Raw genomic sequence first — 16265 nt, 5'->3', positions numbered from 1 at the left:
CAGCAGTGAGCTGTAACTTACGGCTGGGAAAGTCAGGAGAGAGTTCAGAGAGCCAGAAGAGGTGGTCTTCTGTAAATGTAAAAGCTTAGTTTTTGAAAAATTATACTTAAATGGATTTTAAAGCACAATATAAATACCCAATTAGTAAAATATAAAAGGTTATGCTATGCTAAGCAAATAGGTACCTAACATGTCACACTTTAAAATTATGCATGCTCGTGGAATGGCAACAAACTATGCTACTTAAAAATCTCCATAAGCAACACTTTAAAAGCCTTTTCAGATTACCAGTTTAGAGTTACATGGGAAGTCTGGTGCTACAATTATTGCTCTTGGTAGAACGATCGTCACGATACTTAACATATGTGGTGTGAACAGCATTTACATATGCGTGCATGACCTACATATGTGTTCCCCTTTGCACATGTGCATGGGGTAGGGGCACTTTAAATTTGTATTTTATTTATTTTTTACACTGGCTCTTTAACCAATTCAATACCGGACAAATTTACACCTTCCTGCCCAAGCCAGTTTTCAGGTTTCAGCACTCTCACACTTTGAATGACAATTGCGCGGTCATACAACATTGTACCCAAACTAAAATTTTATCATTTTCTTCACACAACTAGAGCTTTCTTTTGGTGGTATTTAATCACTGCTGGGGTTTTATTTTTTGCTAAATTAACAAAAAAAGACCAAAAATTTTTAAGAAAAAACACATTTTTCTTTGTTTCTGTTATAAAAGTTTACAAATAAATAATTGTTCTTCATAAATTTAGGCCGAAATGTATTCTGCTACATGTCTTTGGTGAAAATAACCCAAAATCAGGATGTATTTTTTTAATTTGTAGGAAAGTTATAGAGTTCACAAACTATGGTATAGATCTGAAAATTGATCAATCCTGAAGTACTGACAGCCAATCTAATTTCTTGAGGTCCAAGAATGTCAGAACAGTACAGATATCCCCCAAATGACCCCTTTTTGTAAAGTAGACATTCCGACGTACTTCATAAGAGGCATGGAGAGTTTTTTGAAGTATTTTTTTTGTCATAATTTTTCGGAAAATGAAAAAATTAAAAACATTTCACTATTTTTTTTTACATACTGTCACCAGTGCAGTACAGCATCATCATATAACTGGCATGGCGGTGATCAGGGACACTGAGTGGTGACAGTATGAAGAAAAAAAAAATATATATATATATATTTTTATTACATTTTTTTTTAAGATTTTTTTTTTCATATTTCACTATGACCAAAGTAGTACAATGTTACCATAGTAACATTGTACTACTTTGGGGAAGTGATCAGTATTTTTTTTTTTTTTTTTTTTTTTTTTACACAATTTGCTTATAGCAAAGAATTACTTTGCTATAAGCAAGCATTTACCTGAATGACATCGATTCATTCAGGGTTTTTTTTTTTTTTTGTTCTTAGCTGTGATTTGGCCACAGCTAATCACATGACATGTGCATGTGATCGCTGTGACCATTCACAGCTAGACACTAGTATACAATGGATGTCATGAATGAAGCCATCCATTTTATACAACGGTCATGTGACCTGCTGTGATTGGTCACAGCAGGTCACATGGTACCGGCAACGGGGTTCCAGTACTCAGATCTGTCATCGGCCGTGTCCGAGGTACACGGCCGGTGACAGATTGCGCCGCTGCGCGGCTCTGCAAGCGCGAAAACTGCACACGCAATGGCGTCCACCCCGGAAATCTAGTGCATTTTTGAGGCCGTCAAACGGCCATTGGCCAGGCGGCAAATGGTTGATTATTTTTGATCAATTTTATGGCTATCACAAGGGATGAACAACATCCCTTGTGATAGCTGGAGCAGTGACATGTCCTATTTATGCCCTTAAAAGCATCTGATCAAGCAAAGACTGGCTTGATCAGATGCTTTTCCAAGCCAATAAAGGCTTGTTTATATCCTGGCAAAACCAGAAGTGACAAAATACCAGTCGCTTCCGCTTTCTTATACCATAGAGATGATCCGGTCCTTGATCATCTATATGGTAAAACAGAACCGCAATCTTCAGTCCTGGGCTCTCGGGTGAGACGGGAGAGCCCATGAAGGCCGCAGAAGGAGAGACTCCCTGAGAAAAGCGATAGTGGCTAATTAGCAACTAGGATCGCTTTTACATAAAAAGAACATTGCCAGATAAGCCAGGTTGTATTTTAGAAATGTTAAACGTGAAGGTCGCAAGATTTGGACAGTAATTTGTGGTTGAAAGGAGAGGCATGAGGGGAGGTTCTGATTGTTATGCTATTGGTCTTGATTGAAACGTCAGGGGAGAGGCACATGAAATATGAGCTCAGTTATAACGTATCCTTATTAATGTAAGCTTAATGTATCCTTATGTATTTGTTAACATAGCTGGATTATTTAGACTGATCCTGCTCATATTTGTTCAGGCCAAGCAAGTGTACTTTAGTCAGCAGTCACATCATGATAATAATAGCTCAGCCAAGTGCACTTTTGTCCTCATCCAAAGACCTGCTTCCAGAATTACAGCAGCAAAGGGCAGCTTCAACAGTGCACTCTTCAATGATACCTGTATGGCTCAAAAAGACAACCTGTCAGCTTTGAAATTTATCTCCAGTTTGGAGCTGTATCTAATCTACAGATTATTGTGAAATATGAGAACTAAATTGCCCTATTTCTATGTATGAGAGGGGGAGCCATAGGTTGTCCACCACTATTGGGAGGAGGTTGTCATACGACTGCTTCTTTGGCGTTTTCCAAAGCTTGAAATCTTTCAGATTTAGCCATAAACATGTATGACACAAACTTCTAGGACTGAACACTAAAAGCTGCATAGCATAATGCAGGCATTGTGATGTAATGTATGAATGGACAAGCAAAAGTGAACATATGCCAACAAACTGAGCTGCATATGATCATGTAAAGTCAACTTGGAAATAAATGATCAGACCCTTAGAGGATCCTCTTTCCAGCCAACACGTACCATTTAGTTGTCTGGCTATTACTTTCCTGGGCTGTCTCTGGTCACATCTGATTAACCACTTCAAGTCTGGACACTTTCACCCCCTTCCAGTCCAGTCCGAATTTCAGCTTTCAGTTCAATCACACTGACAATTGTGCGGTCATGCAACACTATACCCATATGAAATTTTTAGCATTTTTTTGAGACAGATAAAACTTTATTTTGGTGGTATTTATTCACCACTGGAATTTTTATTTTTTTTGCTATATAAATGAAAAAGACCAAACATTTTGAAAAGTGTTTTTCTTATGAAATTTTGCAAATAAATAATCTTTCTTCATAAATATTTAGTAAAAAAAAAACCCAAATTAGTTTATAACCAAAAATTATAATTTTTCAAAATTATTTGTACACTTAATTTTTTTTATATTATTTACGTATTTGTTTTTGGGGTTTTTTTTAACATACTGTCACCCTAGTAGTACAGTGTCACCACAGTGACACTGTACTACTTGTGGGGGGTGATGAAGATTTTTTTTTTTCTTTTTTTTACACTGATTGCTTTTACACCCGTAAAGGCTAAAAGCAATCATTTCTCCACTCTGGCTGCATTCCTGCAGCCATTGAGAAATACTGTGCGAGCTGTGATTGGTCACAGCTTGTCACATGGTACAAGGCTGTTGTGAATAGCCTTGTACCATGTGACCTCTGTGATCATTCACAGATTTCGCTAGTAGTAAGCAATGTCAGGAAGTGACATCTTGTATTCTACTTTAGATTGTACTACACTTCTGTGATCCACAGAAGTACATCCAAAAGAGCTTTGACTGTACTTCTCCTTAAACTAATGCATGGAAAGCTTCAGCATGCAATGATTTGTCAGTACACCTGAACCGTCCTAAGACAGCCTGCTTCACTTCGTCATCAGTGCCGAAATGCTGACCTCTGAGAAACTCTTTTAGGGGTCCAAACAGATGGAAATCGCTATGAGCGAGGTCCAGGATTTAAGGAGAATGTGGCAATACCTCCCAGTTGCTGTAATGTGCACGTAGTGCGGTGAGCAGTTGGAGCTTGTATGTCCTGGAGAAACAAGACAACCTTAGTGATCAAACAAGGCTGTTTTTTTCACAGATGCGTATGCACATCACTCGTCCAAAAGCAGAAAAGCTGTCTTGGTACCCAGCGTGCGCTAGCGCTAAGTTTTCGAAAAATGCAAAATGTTTGTGAATGATTGTATGCACCGTTCCCACAGAAAGATTAGTCTCTTGTGCAATTTCACAACGCATTAAGTGTAGTTTATTCTGGAACAGGCATTCCACGTGCTGCTTGTTCACAGGAATGACTGCTGTGGGCTGGGAACCACCCCGGCTGGGATCATAACTGATGGACACACGGCCATCTTTGAAACGTTAACACCATTCAAATGTCTTTTGCACTACATTGTGCTTGAAGTCTTCTGTACATATCCACGGGTTTTACGTCTTCGTTTATAGGACAGTTCATCACCACACGCTGTTCCACGCACGCACTAACACTGTTGTCTGCCATCTTGATTAACGGTCTTTGGACTGGCCTGCGACATGTGTGCTGCCCATCAGTAAAAGGGCACATTTGCCACTTACTGCTGCGTGTAGTACTGCCATGCTAGCATCCCTTTTTTACCTAAAAAATGTAAAAGTCCCAGTTTGACTTGAATGCCCTTCGCAGAAGAAGCAGTAAAGTCCCCTTTACATATGTCCAGTGCATTGCAGTGCATAACTGTTTGCATGTTAGAGATACTGTCACTTCTGTTCAGAGCAGATGGTCAAGGTGTATCCACCTATGCCTCCACAATGTTATTAAGCATGAAACATGTGAGTTTTATGTGATCCATTGCTTCAGCTTGTTTCATTTTATTATATTGCACAATAAAAAGGTAGTTTGCATTGGAGTGTGGTCATACACACCTTTTGTTACACTAGGACCAAGCATTGTCACATGATGGAGGGGGTGGCATACCCATTTTTGTTAGGCCCTGCCAATAACCGACACCAGGGCATTTTGGGGGCAGTTGCATTCTGTTAGTGTGTAAGAGCACACATTATAAAACATGATAATGCCAGTTAAAAGGACAGTATAGTACTCTTGTACTGTATACGATGCATTTATTAAGCCAATACTTACATTTAAGTTTAAGTCAAGTAAATATGAAAAACTGTATATTAATATTTTGCATTCTCCTTGTAAGCCAGTAGGTGGCCCTTTAGGATCCTTTTAAATTTTTTAAGTGCTCTCTTCTTTAAAGTAAAACTTTTGCTTAGAAGACTCAATATCTAAAGTGGAGATTCACTCACACAGTGAATTTAATCACAGCAATGTGCAGGAGCTCATTCTCTTGGGATGTTGAGCACCTAGCAGCAATGAGGCACCATGGCATCATCAGTGCCACTAGGAAGTGGGGTCCAAGATGACTATTTTAAACCTTTTCTTGAAAAGCTGCTTTTCCTTTTTTTTATTATTTCTGATAGAGGTGGACTTTTCATTTTTAACCAAGGTCTGCCCTAAAGTGGTTGTAAACACCATACATAAAATATGAACAATGCATATCTCTCTATACTGTGTACTTGTCCCTATTAAGAGGACTAAGTGTTAGTTCTGTCTGCTGCTTAATTCCCCTACTATCAGCATGAATCACTTCTGACATGTTTTCTCTGACACCAAGAGAAAAATGGTGACAGTTGAGGGATGTCCAGCAGATTGACAGCCTCAGCTATGTTCCTGTGTGAATGTGCGAGTGTCTCTTCCCTCCAATAAGCTCCCCTTACTGAGCTCTGCAGAGTGAAAGTTCAGCTCCGCATTAGCTTTTTTTCTAAACTTTCAGGCAAACTTTATACATACAGCATAAAGATGTAGAGAAGAGAAAAATGCAGATCTGGGCAGCACAGTGGCTTAATGGTTATCACTTCTGCCTGGCAGTACAGGGGTCGCTGGTTCGAATTCCAACCACAGCACCACCTACCTGCAGTTTGCATGTTCTCCCTGTGGTTGCATGAGTTTCCTCCGGGTACTCTGATTTCCTCCCACACTCTCAAAAACATGCAGGTAGGTTAATTGGCTCCTGTCTAAAATTGGCCCTAGTATACAGTATGTATGTATGTATGAATGTGATTTACGGACCTTAGATTGTTCGCCGCTTGAGGGTTAGGGACTGATGTGAATGTACAATATATGTATATAAAGCGCTGCATAAATTGATGGTGCTATATAAGTACCATAAATAAAATAAAAAATAAATAGACAGACACAATTTATGCAGGTTTGCTTTCATCTCATTGTATCATCTGTGGCCAGTCACTTCAATGGGTATATGTAAGGGTTTACAAACATTTAAGGTTAAAGAATCAAGAATGCCAGTAAAATTATGCTTGTATAAATTCAGATATGACAATATAAATTGGGTTCAACTAGTGAAATCTGATTGTTATAACAAATTAAGGCCTCATGCACACAGGACGTTTTGCTAAGTCTTCCAGAAGCCTTTCCTCCTGGTAGCAGAATTTTGCAGAAAAACACCTGCTGCTTGTTAACCTCCCTGGTGGTAATCCTGAGTGTGGCTCGGGGTTAATTTACAGTACCAAAAGTACACTGTAGTGCTTCTCCTGCGATCCCCCAATCCTTACCTTGTCCTGCGATCCCACTATGCACTCCCGTTGTGTCCTCCGGCCGATGCCAGCATCCGTCTTCCGGGTTCCATTCCCTGCGAGCGTCAGGACACAGGGTGGCGGAACCGGCGGGAGATTCAAAAAAGTAAAAATATAACACACACACACACAATACATTGTAATCTGTTAGTATTACATTACTGTTTCAAACCATTTCACCTAAATTTTGTCCCTAGTGCTTTGTCCTGTGCCCTGCCTGCACTTTTACCGTTCTTTCTGCCTGGAAACTTGAGAATGTTCATGGCATCCAAAAAATGTCCCTTTAGGTCAAAAGCGGTTTTAGAACGCCTAGAAAACAGCGATAGTGAATTAGAATCACTTGCAGATTTGAGTGATAGTGATTCATCATCAGACGCTGAAAATGATTCTGCGACTGAGCTCAGTGATGTGTGAACTTGGTGCTCTATTTCAGTGTTTTTGGTTTGGATTATATTATTGAATTAAATTTATTATATTATTTTTTATAATTATTTATGATTACGTGTTTCAAACTTTATATCATACCCGGGATGTTTACTAGACTCTTGTTTGGACAGATTTAAATGAGTTATTCCTAAGAATTACAGGCCTACAATATAAAACAACAAATTTCCATGCAAAACAATGTATCGCTTTGACATTCAAAAAATATTGATTAGTTAGACTGCCAGGGAGGCTAAAGTGTGTAACGCATTTAGGCAAGTTTAAGCACATTTAGGCATGTCAATCTCTTGGGTGTCAATTCATTTCATTGGCCAGAATAATAATTTATTCCAGTCATTGAAATGAATCAACGTGTCCAGTGTTAATGCGTGTCTAGACACATTTACAGGTGTCAGCCATTTTTTCTGCCAAACGCCACTACTCCTGGAGGCACTGGCAATGATTTTTCTCCTGCCTTTGAACTCCTCTAAAAGCCTTTGTTTGCATGGACACATAGGCTTTTAGAAGGCATTTAGAAAAAAAATTCCAGATGCCCCTAGGAGCAGCTGAAAAAAGTCCAGTGAGCATGAGACCATAGGAGCTAGCAGTGCAGTCGCTAGTACAAAAACACCAACTACCAAACAGAAATAATTTCACAACATACACCAATAGTAAAGTAAAATTTGCTCCTCATAAGCAGCTCTCTTTTGTACTGCTCTTCTAAAAAGAATATACCGGGATAGCAAATGGGAGCTGTCACTGCAGAAATGTCTTTGAAGAAATGTCTTTGAAGGTTCAATAGTACATAGCTTGTATCCTTTGTATTCCTTCACTACTTGATAACTTAGTTGAGTGAAACAAGCCCATGCAAATCCAATGTTGGAACACCAGACATACAAACACTTGTTCCAGGTAAGTGACTAAGCAGCAAAGAAAGAACAAACATGACAACCATGGATTCATGAAAACAGTTTCCATATAATTCTGTTCTGATATATGCATTTAAAAACAAGCATACTAGTGTTACGCCAGTTATCTGGCATCAGAAAATGACATAATCCAGGCTAGCTCATCACAATAGAATACAAGAACTCCTACACAACTGTAATGACAGCCTAGGACATACAAGCTACATGCTTCATAGCTGTTGTACTCTGCAAACACAGAGCTGTTTCTACAGCTAAATGTAAAACAGTGTGATATTTTTTTGACGTAGACTAGAGAGCACACACTGTACAGCTAAGGAGATTAAGTGATGTGGTCCTTGGTATTCTGGCAACAAAGAACACTGTGTTTCCAAATCAAAAATTCCACATATATTTGTTTGTCTGGAGTGCATGCATTCCACTGGCACTTGGGGGGAATGTTTTAATTCCAACAAGTGTCACTATGATAAAATAAAATGGCGTGAAAAGCTTCACTGAAGCACAAGGGGAAAATGTATGCTAACCATTTTCTAAGGCAATCAAACTGAACCTGTGCTCAATCACATACTGGTCAATCCAGGCAAAAAAGCACACATGTATACTGCTTAGCCACCCCAACCAATTAAATGCACACACAAATGTCCTTTTATATACATTGAAAACGCTGTCCATTCACCATAGTGCAGTAGTTTTAGTGTGCTAAGCATAGAGGTCAATAGTAGGGATCCGATGTAGTGTGATATACAATGTAATTCCCTTGACTGACAGGCCAGAGGTTATTAACCTATTCCAATTACACAGGCTGAGAAAACCCAAAAACTGGATAAGTATCATGGTTCACCTAGAAACCTCAAAATAGACGGGCGGAGATCGAATTAAGTTACATTTACCCAATCCACACGTGTTCATTACTACACCTCTTCCATTACTACACCTCTTCCATTACACACTGCCTCTCTCTCCCCTTCCTCCCATAATAGAGCCTATAAAATTTACCCTCAAGATTTGGTCAACTTGTGTAAAATCGCAGCAATTGCTGTCCATGTGTTCTCCATTGATGAACATTTTGTATAATCCAGAGCTCCCAGATAGTCTGTCCTACTCACAGATGAACCCTTGGGCATTTAATGGAATATTCCAACTCCGCCATCTGGTCAATCCTGTTTCACACAGAATTCAATCATTTGAGGAGATTAGGGCATGGAAATCCACAATACCTGTATCGGCCAGGTACACTTACCTGCAGTTTCATCACTTCTTCCGCCCTACTGAATTCCTCCTTAACGTTAGACCGCCCTACAGACTTCAATAGGATAGCTATTAAGGGTCCCTCCCAGCAGCATCTTATCACCTCTCTATATAAACTGCTCCTCAATAAGGAATCTATGGTTGAGAGGCCCCACCGTTATATGAGGAGATGGGAGGATGAACTCCAGTGTTCAATTTCTTTGAAGTGTTGGCAGGTGATATGGATTCGGCTGCCAATACCTCTCGCTGTGTTGTATAGAAAGAAAACTCATATAAAAGTGTTGATGCATTGGTATAAAGACCCCTGTAGTGCTCCATGCAATTAACCCAAATCTGTCTGATAAGTGCTGGAGAAGCATGGGAGGAGTAGGTACACTGGTGCACATTTTCTGGTTTTGTCCACAGATTGCGGGTTATTGGGCCATGATTCAAACGATATTGGAACAAGTACTTAATGTTGTCCTGCCCCTAGACCCGTTACATTATCTTTTGGGCTTACCCTTTAGGGGTATCCCCAAACAATCTAAAAGGTTGGGAGTACATATTCTGACTGCCGCCAGAAGGGTTATACCACGATTTTGGAAATCAACAGATGTCCCCACGCAAAATCACCTTTTAAGAATGATCTCTGAAATTAGAGAAATGGAATACCTTACAGCTCTAGTTGGTGAACATTCAGGTAATTTTCACTCTATTTGGGGGCCATGGGATCACTCTCCCTTTGGCAAGCCTCTTTCCTCCCCCCCTTTCCCCCCTCCTCTTATATAGTCCAGACACTTTTTCAAGCAATATGCCTTTGACAAAGAAAGTAGCCTAATGTAGTCTAACGATGTGCAGGTTTATGTTGATTCATGTTCTCGAATTGTGCAGATTAACATGCTGTTCACTCATGTCCATATCTTTTCTGACTTTGTTTTCTATGCGAACGATAGATTCCTGTCATTGCAACATTTACACATAAAGTGTTATTGTTGTAACTGTATTCTGTTTAAAAAAAATTTGGGGCATTGGCTCTTAATAAAAATTTATAATTTAAACAAAAAAAAAACCTGGATAAAAAGGAGCTTCTAATTAGCAAGTACACCCATGCAGTGTATGGAAATATAAAACAAAGACAGACCAGAACAGGAGCTCAGCAGCCATCTTCAGACTGCAATTACAAATATTTCTGGTTATTAAACCTTGTGAGCTGCCATGAGAGCCACTAAAATAGCTGGCAATATTCAGGCTACACTCCCTTTTAAAATGGCATGATGCGAGCTAAAGGATGCCAGACAAGGTGGACCAAACGTAAGGAACATTAAACAAGTGCCACAGAAAAGCTACCTTGAAGTAGAACTACAGGGAATACTTTTTTCATTTTGGGTAAGGGAGGGTTATAACCCATCAGGTTTTTTCCGCAGTCTGTGTCCCATCAGAGACATCCCTTCACTTCTTGTCCCATAGACAAAATAGGAAGTGAGAAGAAATCCCTGAAAATTAAGGGAATTCCTCTGGGATCCCTAGGTCACCAGATATAGTGCACCCATTAAAAGATTTCCTCCCTCATACTTTTCTGAGGACAACCCAAAATTTGGGATTTTCAATGATAAACAGGACAAATTGGGTGGGTCTCCCTGACGGGTGCACAGACAGCAATAAAAACTGACAAGCATTCTAATCCCTCTTCCCTTCATCCAAAAAAATAAAAAGTTTTGCCTTGAGTTATACTTTAAATGTAGAAAACTTAATGGATTAAGCAGAGATGTGGGACACATTAAGCCAACAGTACTGTCCACAGAGAAGGAGCAATCACAGGGCTCTGGGGACATAAAGAGGTCCATTAACATGACTGTTGCCTAAAATGGATTATTGCTGTTGCATTTGGAAACAGTCACATGTCTATGGGCAGTATGCAATCTTGACAGAACTCACAGGTCATTCCACCTCAATGAAAAGGCTTGACTGAAATGCATTTTTGCTCAATCATATAGATCCCCTGAGCTAGGACCATCAGTGCAGAAACCTGCCCGCCTGACCGAAACTAAACCTTCAATGTCTATGTCACAATCATTGGAAAGAATATAACTTAATGTCCATGGACTGTGTTAGCTTTTCTGACTGCAGAAGATCTCTCTATGAGTTATGTAATCAAAGGTTTTCAAAAAAAGACTATACATGGGGGTGATATACTAAAACTGGTGCACACAGAATATGGTGCAGCTGTGCACAGTAAACAATCAGCTTCTAGGTTTTACTGTCAAAGCTAAAAGTGGTTCTAAAGCCTTACGGTTTTTCATCTTAATGCATTCTATGTTGATAAACCTTCTGTGTTGCACAACCCCCCACCCCCCTTTATTCCTACCTGAGCCCGATCTGATCCTGCAATGTGCACAAGAGCAGCGGCTCTCACCGCCATCTCTCCTCCCTGGGCATACTGATAGCAGCGGGAGCCACTGGCTTCTGCTGCGGTCAATCAAATGCTGTACTGAGGGAGCAGGGAGTGGGGCTGTGCCACCTGCTCTATGTCAATGGAAGCAGACAGGGCAGCTCGGGAGCCAACCTGCACGGGTATCCCCATTGAAATCCCGCCAAAGAGGATGGGCCAGGAGCGCCGGTAGGGAACCCCAGAGGAGGTGGATCAGGGCTGCTCTGTGCAAAACCATTGCACAGAGCAGGTAAGTATGACATGTTTGTTATTTTAATTTTAAAAAAACAGAAGCTTTAATGTTGCCTTAACTGAACAAGTTGGAAGTTAGAAGCTGATAGAATTTGGTGCAGCTCTGCATGGTAATCAGTGTTCCCCTGTTTTAGTAAATCTTCCCCATAGGTCGCTCTAATTAGTAAACAAGACAATAATTGTGTTGATTTTAATAAAGCATATATGCACAAAAGATACCCCTTTCAGCCCTTTTTTTTTACTTTTTATTCCATCTCTGTAAGACTACTAGCTGAGTAAAGATCCACTTCAATAACATTAATCAGCATACATTTCACAGTAATGGTTGCCAATACTTATAAATGTCTAAAAGTCTTACCTCATAAAACATATACAGGGAGAGCAGAGTCAGTCCAAGGTTATAAACCACTAAAATCCCTCTACATGAAATGGGTTGCCTGTTTTGCATGTATTTTGGTCCTATCCATACAATAAATAAATACAGGACAGTGCATACAAAGGTGGGAACATAATTATCCAACAGGAACCATCCTTTCACTCGCGGGTCTGAAACATAATCAGAAACAGCAAATTAGATAAGCACCAAAAATAGGATTTTAAAACATGGTAACACAGGATCTAGTATTCCAAATCAAACAAACCAAGTTAGAGAAAAAAACAGGTTCCAGTTAGACAACAAACAAAATAATGCAAACAATGCAATTCCTAACTGATCTTGTGAGTTGATAGACTATAGGCCTCTTTCACACGGATGTACTAACTTAACATTTATACACAGGATCCTGCTGGCAGAAAGATCCAGAGAAAAAAATACAAGTTATGTTCCATAAGTATGTACGTACAAGCATAGAATAGTGCTTTTGTGTGCACACAAGTAAAATTCATCTTTATTCTCTTCTAGCTGCTAATATATACTTGCATATACATGTATACGCGCATAAATTATTGTAATCAAGCGTAACATTTTCTTTTTTTTTTTTGTTCTTATAGCTCTCAACTAATTACTGCATACTGATCTTTATAAAGCAGTGTGCATTGCGCTATAGAAGACAATGCTCATGTAGATTGTTTAAAAAAAAAAAAAAAAAAAATTATATTAGAATATATATACATATACACACACACACAGTGTATTTTCGCACATGTGCAAGAGGCCTAGCATTTTCATTTTTAAATTCAGTAGCCCTGCTCCAGTGAAAAGAAAGCTGCAAAATATCATCTTTCTGGTGCTGTACCTTGCAGACTCACTGTCTCGGTTGCTAGTGGCACTGCTCTTCTGTGTTGAACAACATACTGCATCATGCAACCCATTTCCTGTGAGTGCCAGACGTCATGGACATGCCCCTTTAGGGGAGCACCACCACGACTCTTCACAGTACAATAATGGAGAGAATGGTAATGCTATCTATGTTACTGAGGACTGCCCAGTACTGGAGAAAAAGATCCTGCATGTCACATGACCTGTCAGAAAATATCTGTGAAAAAAAAAAAATAATAATAATATATATATATATATATATATATATATATATATATATATATATAAATACAGTACTGTGCAAAAGTTTTAGACACTTGTGAAAAATGCTGTAAGGAGGAGAATAGTTTCTATTTGTCATTCAACCCTCAAAGTGCATAAACAGAAAAAAATCTACATCAAATATTTGGGGTTTCTACCTTTTGCCTTTAGAAATCCACATCAATTCTCCTAGGTACCCATGCACACAATTTAATAGCGAATTCAGCAGTAGGTTGACTAACCAAAATGATTGTATGGATTTTGGCAGTCTCAGTTGCTTCTGTCTCTTTAGGTAATCCCAGACAGACTCAATAATGTTGCAATCAAGGCTCTGTGGGTCCATACTATCGCTTTCAAGACTTGTGTTCTTTTTGCTAAAAATAGTTCTTTATGATTGACTGTAGGTTTCCATTCATTGTCCTGTTGCAGAATAAATGTGTGACTGATCAGACGCCTGAAGTCTGATCACCTGGTTCTGCATTATAAATATGTATTTGACTGTTCTTTTTAGCACTGTGGAGACCATTATTTCTGACCAGGTTCCTAACTATATGTGCAGAAATGCAGCCCCAAACGCATCAACACGGGTTTGGATCTGTTCCGGTGCATTTCTGCCCCTCTTTTTCTTCATCTCAATATAGGACATGTGCATTCCAGTGTTTTTTTGGAGTGTTCATATGCATTTTACATGAGTTTTGCCACATTTTATTTTTTTACTGAAAAAATGCAGCGTGTTCTACTTTTGTTGACTGCACTAGTGTGAACTAGGGTCCCTAGAATACATGGAGAACATTGTGCATGAGTTTTTTATGTAGATTATAAAATGCACTGGACTGCATCTGGTGTGAACCAGCCCAAACCACCACAAACAGATACAAAGAGCAGCTTGTAGCACCTTGCGTCCGAAAATAGCAGAGGAGGCTAGCATGTCTACCTGACAGAACTTAACAAATGTATGAACAGAAGCCCAGGTGGTAGCCTTGGTAATCTGAGAAAGATACTTGATGCTAGAAAGCCCATGAATCACTAACAGATCTGGTAGAGTGTGTTTTAACAGCGAAGAGAGGAATTTTATCCTTTAAACCAGGGGTCTCCAAACTTTCTAAACAAAGGGCCAGTTTACGGTCCTTCAAATTTTAGGAGGGCCGGACTGTAGAAAATGTCTTGGAATCAGTGAAAGTAACCAGTGTCCCATTATTGGTGTCAGTAGGAGGAATAGTGTCCCACCACTTGTGTCAGTGTAAGGAATAGTGCCCCATCATTGGCGTCAATAGGCGTAATAGTGCCCCATCATTGGTGTAAGTGGGAGAAATAGAGCCCCATCATTGGTGCTAGTAGAAGGAATAGTGCTCCATCATTGGTATTAGTGGGAGGAATAGGTGTCTTGTTGTCGGTGTCAGTGGCAGGAACTATGCACCACGGTTGCTGACAATGGGAGGAATAATGGCCCAAAGGCAAGCAGAGGGTCGCATCACGCCCCAGGGCCACCTTTTGGAGACCACTTCTTTAAACCATAAGCTCTAACTTGCTTGATCCACCTAGCAATGTTGGATTGAGAAGTAGGGAGAAGTTTACAGGATCCCTCAAGAGGGAACCTAATTGCCTAAAAGTGAGAGCTAGGGAGAAACCTCCATAGGAAGGAGATAAGCTTGCTTTGGTAGAGAAGAGGTCCATCAAATAAGGACACAGCAAAACACTTAGCCTAGTTGGGAGTAGTAGGGTTATGTCCCTGCATTTATTTTGTTTTTTTTGGGGGGGTTTTTTGCTGGTGTCCAATCACCTGAAGGTAGCTGCAAATAAAACAATTGCAATGATTAAAGAGCTTGTGTCCTGTACTGTAAGACTAAGAAATCATAATCTGATTTAGTTTTTTTTCTGTTTATGCACTTTGAAATCTATTCTTTGTATTATTTCTGAAAGCATTCTAAGTTTATAGCATTATTCCTCAAGTGTCTAAGGCTCCTTTCACACTAGCATTATTTATAGGCTCAGAAAGCTAGAAAAGAACACAGGATGAAAAACACTAATAGCCTTTTTTTGTGCTGGCTTGTAGTAATGTTTAGTTGTGTTTAGCAGCATTTAAAAGCGTTAGCATTTTATAAACTTTTTTTTTACAGTACATGAAGAAAAAAGATACTTGGAAAAAAGCTGTTAGGAGTGTTTAGGAGCATTCAGTGTTTTTTCTGCCATGAAAACGCCAAAAACTGTACAAAAACACTTTTTTCTGCACCTAAATGCTGAAGTTTGAAAAGCACTTCTAGCATAAAATAGTGTGCATGGACACATAGGATAACACTATTAGCTTCTAGGAGCAAAATAAAAATAGTCATAATAGCTTCTAGAGCTTAAAAAAACGCTAGGAGCAGAGCCCTAGCTATTGTCTCCCGTCATATTGTAAAGCGCTGAGCAAACTGTCTTGGCACTAAATAAATCCTGTATAATAAGAATAATGTGCATAGAGCCTAAAATCTCTGTACAGTACACAAGATACCTATGGACTGATTTTAAGATAACAGGATTAGCAAAGGAATCAACACCTAATCTCTGAAATTACAAATGCCATTGTGCTATAGGTTCCACTGCATATGCTATTTCTATGTTATACAATATACACTGCTCAAAAAAATTAAAGGAACACTTTTTAATCAGAGCATGGCATCAAGTCAATTAAACTCCTGGGATATTGATCTGGTCAGTTAAGTAGCAGAGGGGGTTGTTAATCAGTTTCAGCTGCTTTGGTGTTAAATAAATTAACAACAGGTGCACTAGATGGGCAACAATGAGACGACCCCCCAAAATAGGAATTGTTTTACAGGTGGAGGACACTGAAAATTATTTTCCCTACTCATCT

At 39.4% G+C, this 16265-nt stretch overlaps 1 protein-coding gene across 2 annotated transcripts in view; it reads right to left on the bottom strand.

Annotated features, from left to right (window-relative positions):
* The window catches only part of ELOVL5 (ELOVL fatty acid elongase 5), a 99087-nt gene that overhangs the window by 57248 nt on the left and 25574 nt on the right, over positions 1-16265 (bottom strand). For both annotated transcript variants that reach the window (XM_089679505.1, XM_089679504.1), the window contains exon 3: positions 12254-12441. In XM_089679505.1, the coding sequence (XP_089535631.1) occupies positions 12254-12441 (188 nt within the window). The remainder of the gene's footprint in view (positions 1-12253; positions 12442-16265) is intronic.

This window comes from Staurois parvus, unplaced genomic scaffold (assembly GCF_062004578.1).
Source record: "Staurois parvus isolate SC_StPar_1 unplaced genomic scaffold, SC_StPar_1.0 ptg000226l, whole genome shotgun sequence".
Lineage (NCBI taxonomy): Eukaryota > Metazoa > Chordata > Amphibia > Anura > Ranidae > Staurois > Staurois parvus.
The sequence above is the reverse complement of the archived record's forward strand: the minus strand, read 5'-3'. Positions and strand labels throughout refer to the sequence as shown.